General features: G+C 40.2%; 2 protein-coding genes across 5 annotated transcripts in view; one reads left to right on the top strand and one right to left on the bottom strand.

Moving 5' to 3' along the window:
• sash1b (SAM and SH3 domain containing 1b) overlaps positions 1 to 7,045 on the top strand; it is a 61,506-nt gene extending 54,461 nt beyond the window's left edge. The window contains exons 17-19 of one of the 3 annotated variants that reach the window (XM_042500801.1): positions 660 to 819; positions 1,564 to 1,695; positions 3,867 to 7,045. In XM_042500801.1, coding sequence (XP_042356735.1) covers positions 660 to 819; positions 1,564 to 1,695; positions 3,867 to 4,696 — 1,122 coding nt within the window. In that variant the 3' untranslated portion in view covers positions 4,697 to 7,045. The remainder of the gene's footprint in view (positions 1 to 659; positions 820 to 1,563; positions 1,696 to 3,866) is intronic. The other 2 variants (XM_042500802.1, XM_042500804.1) reach the window with 2 other exon arrangements.
• Positions 7,046 to 7,122: 77 nt separating this feature from the next.
• On the bottom strand, positions 7,123 to 12,500 carry ddo (D-aspartate oxidase). 2 transcript variants are annotated; one of them, XM_042500806.1, is made up of 5 exons: positions 12,457 to 12,500; positions 9,054 to 9,259; positions 8,807 to 8,915; positions 8,521 to 8,697; positions 7,123 to 8,057 (listed from the first exon to the last, which is right to left on the bottom strand). In XM_042500806.1, exons 2-5 carry the CDS (start codon positions 9,223 to 9,225, stop codon positions 7,499 to 7,501), a joined length of 1,017 nt encoding a protein of 338 aa, XP_042356740.1. In that variant the 5' UTR covers positions 9,226 to 9,259; positions 12,457 to 12,500; the 3' UTR covers positions 7,123 to 7,498. The 2 variants fall into 2 exon arrangements, with proteins under 2 accessions (XP_042356740.1, XP_042356739.1); XM_042500805.1 differs by lacking the exon at positions 12,457 to 12,500 and adding an exon at positions 12,107 to 12,329 and having other exon boundaries at positions 7,124 to 8,057.
• Between the last annotated feature and the right edge of the window lie 516 nt (positions 12,501 to 13,016).

Raw genomic sequence — 13,016 nt, 5'->3', positions numbered from 1 at the left:
GGAGGAATTTAACAATAATAATAATAACTTTATTTATATGGCACCTTTAAAATTGGACACAAACAAAGGCATAAATTTGACTTTAAAAACTGGATTAATAAATAGTAGTCTATGCTGAAATAAAATTCGTTCAGTGTCTTGCCAAGAGTTATATGAAAAGGTTGCTGCAATTCTCATGCCTGTATGCCAAATATAAAGTTAAAACCGGGAGCGGCATAGTTTTTCTTGGCTTGTTTAGCATATTTTAGCATAAAGATTGGACACAAACAGCTAGCGTGACTGTAAATAAAAAAAAAACATCTGCTAACTCAACTTCTGTTGGCCAGGTGCAAAACCTTTTGCTGGCTCTTTTCACATATTGACTGTGTGGACATGCAAGTGGTATTTATGTTCTCATCTTACTCTTAGCAATGAAGTGTATGCCCTTAAAAGTCAAATTAATTAGCTTAAAAATAAAGATTTCACAGTATTGCAATTTAAGAAATAATGAATGTTGAATCTTTCAGTTATACTGTTATGAAACTTGTAACATGCTTATTTCTCATCTACAGGTCAAAATACTTATACCAGTGGTTCTGACGTTGTGCATGGTCAAATTAATTTCTTCTATAATTTTTTATTTATCTGTTTGTGTGTCATCCACCATCTCCTCTTCACAGGAGCATCTTCCCACCTTCCTTTTTAACGGCTACGAGGATCTGGACACATTCAAGTTGCTGGAGGAGGAGGACCTGGATGAGCTGAACATCAGAGACCCGCAGCACAGAGCTGTGCTGCTCACTGCTGTGGAGCTGCTGCAAGAGTATGATGGTGGGTCAGGTAATCAATGCACAGCCAACATGTAAATATTGTCAGATACAAGAAAAAGAAACACATCTGCCAAATGTGATACTATTTATACAAGGCTGAAATGTTGAAAGATCAAAAACTTGAATTCTTCATAGCAAAATCACTTATTTAAGTAAAATCAAGATTACAAATAATCCTGCAACTGAGGCCACATTATGCTGGATTCCAGTTACCAGCACTGATAAACCTACCACTATATATTCTACACCTGTTTGTGATATATCGGTGAGGGTTAGTTTTAATTTGTGCCACTGTTTCTCTGTCAGACCAGGTGGTCTGTGTGACACACTATAAGAATGACACACATTTTGAGATACCTAAAAACTGGGTTTATTGCCGAGTAGGTTTTCACATACAAAGAATTTGCTATGGGGTGTAGATGCATAACACAAACATAGTAAGAGAAAATAAAATAAAAAAATAAATAAATAAAAATAATAAATAATGGTACATAAATAATGATCATAAGTAAAATAGTTTTGCAAAAATCAAGATGCATAAATCAATTAAAAAATAATGAAAGTTAATTAATAAATAAATAATAAAAATCATTAATAATGTCACATTTGGGACACAAATTTTTTCAGTTTACAATTTTCCACATCTTCAGAAGCAGTCCATGCACACAACATGCAGATCATGCTCTCAGCAGTTTTCTCTGGAGATCATGAGATGTGACAGTCTGCCCCCTGCTGGTGGTGTTTTGCATTGCAGGAAGCAGCGACCCAGAGCGAGGCAGTCAGTCTGGAGGTGGACAGGAGAAGCTGCTCCTGGACAGGCGCGGCCTTCCAGGAGACTCCCCGCGGGACTCCGGCTGCTACGAGAGCAACGAGAACCTGGAGAACGGTAATGACAGCCTGAGCCGCCTGTGAGCACTGTCCTCCTCCTCCTCCTCTTCTTCTTCTGCCCTCCTCTGCCACATCCTTCACTACAAAGACTCATGTGGTCTTCAGCATTCCAAGCCACCAAATTCAGTCTTCACTCTCTTCTGGAAAGACTCTGCTATCGTCACATTTACTTCTGGTGCTCTGTTTTTTCTCCAAGCATCTTCTTCTACTTCTTCTTCAAGTCATACTTTCTTCTGTTTCTGCATCATTGAATCAAACTGTTTTGCAGTCACTTTTTTGTCTGTTAAGGGCTTTTGAGAACTGACATTGCCTTTCTTTATGAGCATAACATTCTCAAAATAATATTCAAAATGGGATAACACAAAGTTTTTTGTTACTACGGGACTACAGAGGTCACTTACATCACGTTAAACTGAGCAGTAAGCTAAAGACATTTTCACACCTTTGAACAAAAACTCTATGTGGTGCAGCTTGTAGGTCGACTCACAAATAGATCTGCAGCTGTGAGTTGTGTGGTGGTTTTTGCGTTTGCTGAAAATGGTGACTGTTGAACCGATGTGTGAAAAGATTTACATAGTTTAAGAAAAAAAACATTTCTCAGTAATTGCAGTACATATTTACTGTGAATGCTTGCTTTATTCATAGCTATATCATTCTTATTGTGGTTATTTGGTTTGGCTTCAGTCTGAAAAGTTGTCAGAAAACAAAGAGTTGTGCTTAATGTAAATGAGGGTCATTGTGAATGTCAAAAGATCATGTGGTTTGATGTCAGATCAGCCACACTTGTACAGCGTATTTCTCTCAAGATTTTGCTGTTGTGTGTATATTTTTTTAGTCTGGTAAAATATAATGTTGCACAATATTTTATCATGTGCCTGAAAACTGCATCATGCAGAAGAATTAAAATATTTACTAAATAGTATAATTATACTTGTTAAAATATGGCATTTTGTATAATTGTAAATGCACTAAAATGCAGACTTAGGACAACCTTTGAAATGGTTTAACGCAGTCAAAGCTCGAAGTTAAACTCTTAACACTTCTGACAGAAGTGTGGCAGGTCTGAAGTGTGCTTCTGTCATGGTTGAGCGTGAGGAATAAATTGCTCAATGCTTTACCAGACTTGGCTGCTTGCTTCTTTTCTTTCATTCATAATTCATCTTAGCACACATTTAGATTTTGTTTTGTTCTTTTTAGGCTTGGGTGGTATCTATTTTTTCCCCATCTTCCTGAAATTCACTGGGGTACACGGTATACATGTATGTGTATGACACTAGGCAGACAGCAACCCTGGACAGCATTGAAAAAACAAACAGTTCGAAGGAATGGCAAGACAACAAAACGAAACATGCATGATGGTATGTTGTGATGGTGATACCGTATTGTTTACAAAGGACGGATTAAAATATATTTTAAAAAATAATTCTCAGTTCATTATTTAATTTGATTTTCCTAGTGTTGTCCAGTAATCCAGTTTGTTTGGATCTACGTGAAATCTGGTTGTAATGGGACTGCAGATGCAAATTAGCTCTAGGCTGTAATCTGGTACGGTGCATCAAATGGTAACATTTGTGTTTAAAACTGTACATTGTCCCTTTTAAATTAATTAAATAAGAAAAATTTGGTCAATGTTGAGAACGTTTCTCTCCTTCAGTGATCTCAGACTGGCTTAATTAAATCGGTAAATCGTTATTGTAAAACACAATAAATTCAAACTCGACAAACAAAATGAAACACACCAGAATTGTCTGTTAGTCTTTAAGTTGTCTAGTTAGTTCACTGTTTCAACAATCAACAACTCTGATTTGGTTGAAATAAACCCTTAATTCACAGAGTTAGGTATGAAATAATGCTGTGGTCAGTTATTTACAGTCCTATAACATTATCCCCACCACTCTCAGGTGCCATGTTTCACTGTAGAGACTGACCTCTGGTGGCGTGTGATGGGGCTCGACTGTATTTTTGACAGTACTGAAGGTCATACCGTCATGATTTCTAAATACCCCTTTATACCACAATTCTGTGATACCGCTCAAGCCTATTTCCTTCCTTAGACATCCTTTTCACAATGAAACCACTCTTTTTCCAACACTGAGCGCTCTGCTGCTGTTCTGTCCAACACGTCACAGCACCTACATGATCTGCACACACTGCACTTGTTTATTTCAGGAAGGAACAAAAAGACTTCTTCATGCATGAGCAGGTCCTCCTCTGGTTTTGAGTCGAGCCACCTCCCGTCCCCAGAGGACCCTGCCCTCCCCAAGACCCTGACCTCCACAAGCTCTACTAAGACTTCACTCCAAAGTAAACCAGGATGTCTGCCCTGTATCTCACCGCCACTAAGACCCCCTAAGAACAGCTTAAGTCTGCAAAGCCCAGTGAAAGGTCATCTTCCCAGTGGAGCCATCGCTCGGAGCCAGAGCTGCATGGAGCTGAGACGAAGCCCGGCAACAGACCTGCTGAGGCGGAGCTTCTCCCTGACTGTCCTCCACAAAGAGCAGGGTAGAAAACTGACCCCAAGCGCCAGGACAGAGAGCAGACAGCACGCAGTAAATCCTCCAAAACATTGTGAGGTCACGTCTCGGTATTACCAATCTTCAACCACATCATGTAATGCTGTGTGCAGCACTTTCAGCAAAGACAGTCTGCTTGTCCCTAAACCAGCGGAAACAACACAAATTACACACCTCCAGCTGCCAGCAGAAAGCTCCAATCATCCTTTAACTCCACCCTCATCACCAAACCCACAGCCGGAGCCTGTACTAACACAGACCGGCTGCATGTTCAACTGCACAAACCGCAGCTCGTCAGAGAAGAAGGCAAGTCGTTCAGTTTCAGCCATTTCTGAAGCCCGGCGGCTGAAAATGCAGAGAAATAAGAAGACGTCCATAAACTCAGCAAAACCGCTGCCAGTGACAGCAGAGAGACTTGAGGTGCAGGGTATCGATCGCACAGTGGAGCCACTTTCTGACAAAGTGTTGGCCTTAGCAGAACAGTGAATGTCAGTGAATGTTAATTTCTGCTGTTACATGGTCTTAAAACCATTTTGTTTTTTTGTTTTTGTGTTGTTTTTCTCAAAATGTGAAGACATACAGATTTTTTTTTTGACAATTTCTGAAAATGCAGCCTTGGATTTATAGTGTGACATGAAATTTGTTAATCTGGGGGGAAAATGCAAGCAGATTATTGTATTTTTGATACATTTTCCCACAATATCCAGTAAATATATTACAATAGGTATAAATGCAGTGTTGTCGCTTACATCAAATAGAAATTTCCCTACAGCACCTTTCAGAATTTCATTTCCAGCATACAGTCTGCTAGAATTAATCCTCCCTCAGGAAACCTACCTTAAATTTAGACAGTGTAAATTAATATTACTAACGTTTCTATTTACACCTTACTACAGGGGTGTCCAAACTTTTTTGAATGGGGGTCAGATCAGATCACGTGAAAAAACCTGGGAGCCAGCAGCTTCTCGCATCGTATGGGTTATTTTAAAGGGAACCTATTATGCTCATTTTGGGGATCATATTTGTATTTTGTGGGTCTTCTAGAAAAGGTTTACATGCAATAATTTTCAAAAAACACATCACGTGTCTCACCCCGCCCTTTGCTGCTACACCTCTGAAACAGTCCGTCTGAGTTTATGTCCCGCCTCCCAAGAAGCCCAGTCTGCTCTGATTGGTCAGCTGACTCTCTCTATGCACATTTTATCATATTTGTTACATTGTGATTTCATCAAGTTTCAGGAGTAAACACTGAAACTCAAACGAGCTGTTTCAGGCAGTTTAGGAGCAGTTTCTTCTGAGGGAGAGAGAGAGAGAGAGCTTTGGCTTGGACTTTATATACTCTTATTACTTTGTTACAAGGCTTTATTACTTAGGAGACCTTTTACAAGCACAAAAATGCTATACAAAACAAAGAAAAGAGAAAAACCCAAAAAGCATAAAAGGTCCCTAAATCACATACAATGAGACAAACAGACCTATTTCATTTTCAGTGCAATATATTTGACAATTTACCACTCCTGAAACCAACTGCTCTCACTAGGCGGGTTTCCATTAACCCTCAGATTGTGCAACTCTTATACAAGACAGAGAAATTACGGCAATATTAGGTTGGCTTTACTGGATGACTGCAATAGAAATAAACCTGCCAATGTTTTGACATCCATCCTCATGGTTATTGAAATGTTATCACGAGAGGAAAGTCGTGTAACATCGCAAGAGAAGTTTCGTAATATCACTCAGTGGAAACGCAGTCATCTCGCAAATGTGTTTCATTGAAATTTAGAAGATACCGCTTAAGTTTTGCACAAATCTGTAATGGAAACCCACCTAGTTTCAACTTTTCGCTTTTTTGCTGTGACCGTTTCCGCTACTGAGCGGAAATGTCTGCTGTTTGAACCGTTTGCTTGTTTACCATCTGTTTATGAAAACATAAAAGTTGTGCCTATGTAGTTCTTCAAAAGACTGTTCAGAGTCGGTCCACGGTCACAATTGGCCCCTGGCTAGACTTTGAACTTGCCGGTCTTATGTCTGGTTTGCAGTGTGGTCTGTGGAAAACCCCTGTCTCTGTTTCAGATGTTCTTCAGTCAGCTGGACAAATCTGTAGAGGAGACCGCAACAGTAACACAAGCAGCATCGCTCCGCAGTGAGTGACCATTTATCTCACGTTAAACAAAGTCTTTATTAATACGTTATTCATTACATGGTTTACTGTAACTTAACTCAGCCTGTTTTAAGCGTATATTCATGTATGTGGACTATATGTTGTATATAGTGCACATTTACTGTATATAAGGATCATTTGTTGATTTTCATGTTCTTTAAGTGCAGTTGGGGATAACAATAACAGAAGAACTGGAAAATACTAGATAACGTGGTTGATACAGTAAACTATCAGAATTTCTGAGGCATAGAGGTTTAATATTTTGGCATTTTTTGAAAACCCCAATTGCATGTAGTCTTGGAAAAAAAAAAAGAACTACATTCCACCCAGCAATCATTTAGATAAAAATGAGTTGTTTATTTCACAGCAGTTAATTATGTACAGTATTTTCCTGTTTATTAATTTAATCAATAAAGGTTTTCTTTTATTTACACATTTTACAAATGCTAACAAGGCTGTTAATCACAGTCCTACCCTCACAACCATAAATGTTTGTATGTTTAAATTAAATCTCTGACAGTAGATCAATGCACTCAAAGGCGACTTATTGGCACCAAATAGTAGAAATTAAACAAGCAGTATTAAGCGCAATATTCTCTAAAACCAGCCCCAATACATCAAAACAATTATTCACCAAAATGTATAATTTTCACTGAAAGAATGTCTTTATATACCAACATATAAAATGTAAAAGTTAGGGCAATTTCTGCTGATCTAAGTTTTTATTTGTTTTCTAGGGCTGCACAGATGATTATTTTCATTGTCAATTAATCTATCCATTACTTTCTCGATTAATCGATTAGTCGTTTGGTCTATAAAATGTCAGAAAATGGTAAAAATGTCGAGCAGTGTTTCAAAAAGCCCAAGATGACTCCCTCTAATATCTAATTTTGTCGTAACCCAAATGTATTCAGTTTATTGTCAAAGAGGGGTATAGAAACCAGAGAATTTTTCTTTTTGCTTAAAAAATTCCAGCTAATCAAAACTTGGTTGGCAATTAATTTAATAGATGACGACGAATCGACTGATCGTTGCAGCTCTGTTGTCTGTCAGTGATTTAAATCTCACTGCCAGCGTGAATTATTTAAAGGCGTTTTATCGGCACAGAGTAAACGTACTGACTGAGTTCACAGTTTAGCCCGTTGCGTCATATCGTGAAGGCACTGCCTGACCAGCCCCAGTGCGTCCAGGGCGGTGCCCCAGGCGAGGGTGACTCCCCAGCCTCCGTGGCCGTAGTTGTGGACCACGGGCACCGTACGACCCTGCAGCTGCACCACCTCCCTCTCCACCCGCGGGTTCCTCCTCGTCGGCCTCAGACCGGCCAACTCGCTGAGCACTTTGGCTTTGCCGATGGACGGCACCAGCCTGCTGCAGCGCTCCAGGATGCTCTTCGTGTCGCCTTCGTCCACCTGCAGTCGCCAGTCCCCCTCCTGCCTCGTGCCGCCTACAGTGACGGCGTCTATGCCGGGGTAGATGTAGGTCATTCCATCTCCGGCTCGGATGAAGTGCTTCAGCCAGGGGGCCTCCACCTTAAGGACCTGACCTCTGACCGGGTACACCTTGTCGTCACCCACCAGCGTTTTGGAGCCCAGACCAGTGCAGTTGACGATGATGTCATAGCTGTTGCTTAATTCGTGAAGACTGTTGACCTTCTTCTGTTCCACTCGACCTCCGGCTTTTCTGAACCTTTAAAAAACACGAGATTATGTCGTCATAAGGAGTATTTTAAACTTTTCACCTCAGAAGAATCAGACGGGGTCCCAAACATTTTCATAGACAAAATTTCAAAACTTTTCCATGATTTTTCAAGCGCCCAAAATATTTTTTTTTTGTCCTTGCACAATATTTTTACCCTTGCCCCACTCGTCCATCTATTTTCAACATATAAGATTCAATCTCTATCTAAACATTTTCACCATCCCAAGAGAGAGAAAAAGCCCAAATCTTTTTAGTTTTCTATAAAATCATCAAGAAAGTTTAAAGGCCTGGAAAATGTAATTGTGAAATTCAATGACTTTTCCAGATGTTCCAGACCAAGACCATGGGAACCCTGATGATCGGATAAATTCAACAGCAATAAAATGTTTTGAGTTTGCTGGAATTTAAAACTAATAACCCAACATCTTTGACAGAACAGCGGGAGACAAACCTCTTCTCGAGCCACGGCAGGTAGCTGGAGCATTCGCATTTTATGGTGGTGAACGCGTGGCCAAACTTGTGCCCAGGAAATATTTTCAATTCGGCGTCGGTCATGAATCGAAAGCCGATCACAAACTCTGACCAGAAGGGCTTCTTATCAGCTGGAACGTCCTTGAAAATTTGCCAGCTGGAAGAGAATCACAACAAAAATCACTGGATGCAAAGAGTTGTTTTGATAGTGGCCTGAGTTTTTGCCCCTTTTTAAAATTTTTATAGAGCTATGAAACAATTGTTACCCAGAGCTCAGCATGACTCCAGCCTCCGGTGAGTGTTCAGATGCAGCGATGGCCAACAGGTGATCAAAGCTGTACTTGAACCAGCGTCTTTGTCTTTCCAAGGGAATATCTGTAAAATCACTCATTTTAAACATGGATATGTGCATATAAAGGTGGGGATAGAAGATGCATTATAAATGTTTTCACCTTTGTAATATTTGTACTGACTGCATAACATTTAACCGAGCTGAGAGGGATTTTTGCATACCTGGATACTCTGCAGCAAACAGGAGCCCAGCAGCTACATCGCTGGTGGTGTCCGGGCTGAACGTCTCCGACAGCAGAGTGACGGAGCAGAAAGGAAGAGACTCAGCGATGCAGACAGCAGTGGAGAACCCGATCACACCTCCTCCCACCACGACAACCCGCGCGCTTTTCATCCCGGACGGACCTGCGTCTCAAACTGGAGGTAAACTGGAGAAGAGAAATGTGTCAGATAATTGCTGCAAGACGCCGTCTGGCTCCTTCAAACAGCCTCTCGCCTCCAGATTACTTTACCGCCCAGTCCAAAGATCCCTAACAAGTCCTCACTGTCGTAATGTGTTACATAACAGCACCTACACAGACAGACCCCATGTGGTGCTCAAGCACCTGCCCTTTTGACCTCTGGCTACTAGTGTGTCCTTTTCACAAGACATTTCTCTATTTCTTTTAATAATCTTATATTTTAGTTTTTAAATTTGGCCTGTGGGATTCATTCTCCGTTTAAAGTGTGTTGTATACCTGACATCTGCGTGTGAGTGGAGCCCCTGCCTCTCAGCATTTGTCATCTTGGGCCCTATTTTCTCATGTTTTTGTGTCAAAGTGACTGATGTGAACAAGTGTTAAAATTGACAGTCGTGATATTTAAGTACATTTTAACTGCATCTGAAATGTTGGTGTCATTTTAGACTGTCTTTCTGTTCTTGTTTGTTGTTTTCTACATCATGTTTTGTTTTTTTTTGAAGTCTGATTGAAAGATTTTTTTTTAAATTAAATGACAAAACAATTATTAAATTGGTCCAGTACTGGCAGAAAGAGGGCTGAAGCCAAACACAAACAGGCTCAGGTTGTTGTTTACAGAGTTTACAGTTTCGGATACAGTACAGTATCCGAAATGTTTCTTAACATTTTGTTAGTGTGTCTGCGTCTCGTTCAAATGGAGGTCTCACTCTGAAATCTCAGAAGTTGTGACTTGTTGCTGAAAGACAACACTGAGTGAGAGCTGGAGGGAGTTTGGTGCTGGGAATATTGTGCTGTGTTGGAGTACAGAAAATGTAGTTTAATGTTATTTAAAAGATTAGTAAAAGAAACAACAGCGATTCTTGTTTTCAGTGTTTTCCTCCTGCAACATGTCACGTCTCATGAGATTTCAGAATGAGACCTGTCCTTGAGCGAGACATAAATCAGCCAACCTGGAGTCCAATCAATGTGAAGAGACTGGAGGTGTCGGTTAAAGCTGCCCTGCTCTATAAAAAACACACACCAGTTTTGAGTCTCAAGAAGCATTGCCTGATGTGAACGATGCCTCACACAAAAGAGCTCTCAGAAGACCGACGATCAAGAATTGTTGACTTGCATGAAGCTGGAAATGGTTACAAAAGAGTCTCTAAAAGCCTTGATGTTCACGTGTCCACGGTAGGACAGATTGTCTACGAATGGAGAAAGTTCAGCACTGTTGCTACTCTCCCTCGGCGTGGTCGTCCTGTAAAGATGACCGCGAGAGCACAGTGCACAACGCTCAGTGAGGCGAAGAAGAATCCCAGAGTGTCAGCTAAAGACTTACAGAAATCTCTGGCACATGCTCACATTTTAGTTGACAAATCTACGATAAGTAAAATATTAAACAAGAATGGAGTTCATGGGAGGACACCACAGAGGAAGACACTGCTGTCCAAAAAAAACCCATTGCTCCACGTTTGAAGTTTGCAAAAGAGCACCTGGATGTTCGCCGGCAAAATATTCTGTGGACAGATGAAACCAAAACTGAGTAGTTTGGAAGGAACACACAACGCTATGTGTGGAGAAAAAAGACACACCAACATCAAAACCTCATCCAGCTGTGAAATATGGTGGAGGGGCATCATGGTTTGAAGCTGCTTTGCTGCCTCGCGGCCTGGACGGATTGCTGTCATAGACAGAAAAATGAATTCCCAAATATATCAAGACATTTTGCAAGAAAACTTGAGACCATCTCTACGCCAACTGAAGCTCAACAGAGGATGGGTGACGCAACAGGACAACGACCCAAAACACAGAAGTAAATCAACAGCAGAATCTTCAACAGAAGAAAATACGCCTTCTAGAGAGGCCCAACCAGAGTCCTGACCTCAGCCCCACTGAGATGCTGCGGCATGACCTCAGGACAGCGATTCACACCAGACATCCCAAAAATATTGCTGAAGTGAAACACTTTTGTAAAGAGGAATGGTCCAAAATTCCTCCGGACCGCTGCGCAGGTCTGATCTGCAACTACAGGAAACGTTTGTTTGAGGTTGTTGCTGCCAAAGGAGGGTCAACCAATTATTAAATCCAAAGGTTCACATACAAAGGTTCATACCTGCACTTTGAATGTTTACATGTTGTGTTCATTTTTTGTGCGGTATTAGTTTAAGCAGACTGTGTTTGTCTATTGTTGTGACTTAGATGAAGATCAGAATACATTTTCTGACCAGTTTATGCAGAAATCCAAGTAATCCCAAAAGATTCACATACTTTTTCTTGCAACTGTATTTTTATTTATTTTACTGCCAATACATAAAGAAAACATGCATGTGTTCATAAAAAATACCAAAAATTACATCATTTATCACAGACAGAAACTGTGAAAACATAAATTATTAATCCTTTTATTTTTAAAATTTCTGATGGTCTTTGAACACATCATGTGGGACAAATACCTCCATTACAAAAACAAATCTAAGCTTATTTATATTTCATCAAAATCAATTTGCCAAAAATAAACTGTTTGCACTAACTAAACAGCATGAAAGTGACAAACCTTTTTACTTTTTTTTGTCATTTCAGATTTTTTGTCTTCTGCTTTTCACTTTCAAACATTAAAGGTTTTTTTTTGTTGTTTTGTTTTTAAATCTAATAACTATTTTGTGGTGAAATGAGGATCATGCATTTCCACCAGTAACTAACCCCTCCTCTCCTCTGTCATTTAAAGAACAGTCCCTCATTTAAACGCACTCCGACAGTTTTTGCGCACTTTGACAAAATGTGATGCTAAAAAAAAATCTTTTTTAAATGCAGCCAATGTAAAGCTCCTAAACCTACCTAATGATGCACGATTTCCAGCTTTCACTGCACAGAAGACTGTTTGTGTCCTCTGTCTTTTAAAGCGAGCAGCTCCCACAGAAACTCTGCCAACGATTTTTTTAACTCAGCATTAATCCACTGAGTAAAAATGGCCTGTTCGCGCAAATAATTTCCTCTTAATGGCTGTATATTATATGTTTTTGACGAATGTCACTAAAGAAATAAGCTCGATAAAAACCTGTCTGTCGCCGTATGCGCAGGCTCAGACCTGCTATCGGGCTTGCTGATGGACTGGTCCACCTTGTGGGCTGCAAGACCACCACCAGCAATGTGGGGGAAACACTGCAATGACAGAAAAAAAGAAAGACCTGCCGTCTGCGGCTCACTTGATGTCTCAACAGCCCATCTGACGGGAACATGCACGGTCTCACGGCAGGTGCAGTGGTACAGGCCATTATCACCTCCCCCCACTCCTGCAAGTGGATCAGTCCATCGTGTAATGTCAAAGGTCAAGCAGGGGAGGTCAAACGTGAAATCAACACAGACAGACAGTAAGTGGAATGAAAATAATAATTATACATTTATTTTATAAAGCGCTTTTCAGGTACTCAAAGACTGTGCAGAGGTTTAAAAGCACAGATCTGTACACGGCAACACATCAAGATCATACAAAAACACAGATTAAAAACTAGTTTAAAAGGTCTGTAGTGAGGTTTTAAATTGTTGTGTTTATTTTAAAATCCTCAGGACCCCAAAATCTGCAAGTGGGTTTTAAAGCTTTTTTCTTGAAAAATTCTCCAAAATATCACCATTTATCACAGCCAGAAAATGTGATATGGTTATTTAGGGTAAAGGGCGGGTTATGCGTTTTCCCACAGTCACACAGGGAGGATTAAAGAAAAATATTTGTTGTACTGGGTGTGTGTGT

The sequence above is a fragment of the Plectropomus leopardus genome, chromosome 14, assembly GCF_008729295.1.
Source record: "Plectropomus leopardus isolate mb chromosome 14, YSFRI_Pleo_2.0, whole genome shotgun sequence".
In the NCBI taxonomy this organism is placed as follows: Eukaryota; Metazoa; Chordata; class Actinopteri; order Perciformes; family Serranidae; genus Plectropomus; species Plectropomus leopardus.
Note: the sequence above shows the minus strand (reverse complement) of the source record. Positions and strands in the feature narration are given on the sequence as shown.

Coding starts and splice junctions, on each gene's coding strand:
- ddo (XM_042500806.1), bottom strand. CDS start 9,225: ATGAAAAGCGCGCGGGTTGTCGTGGTGGGAGGAGGTGTGATCGGGTTC. Junction 8,698..8,806: donor GGAGTCATGCTGAGCTCTGG/GTAACAATTGTT, acceptor ATTCTCTTCCAG/CTGGCAAATTTTCAAGGACG. Junction 8,058..8,520: donor CTGCCGTGGCTCGAGAAGAG/GTTTGTCTCCCG, acceptor TGTTTTTTAAAG/GTTCAGAAAAGCCGGAGGTC.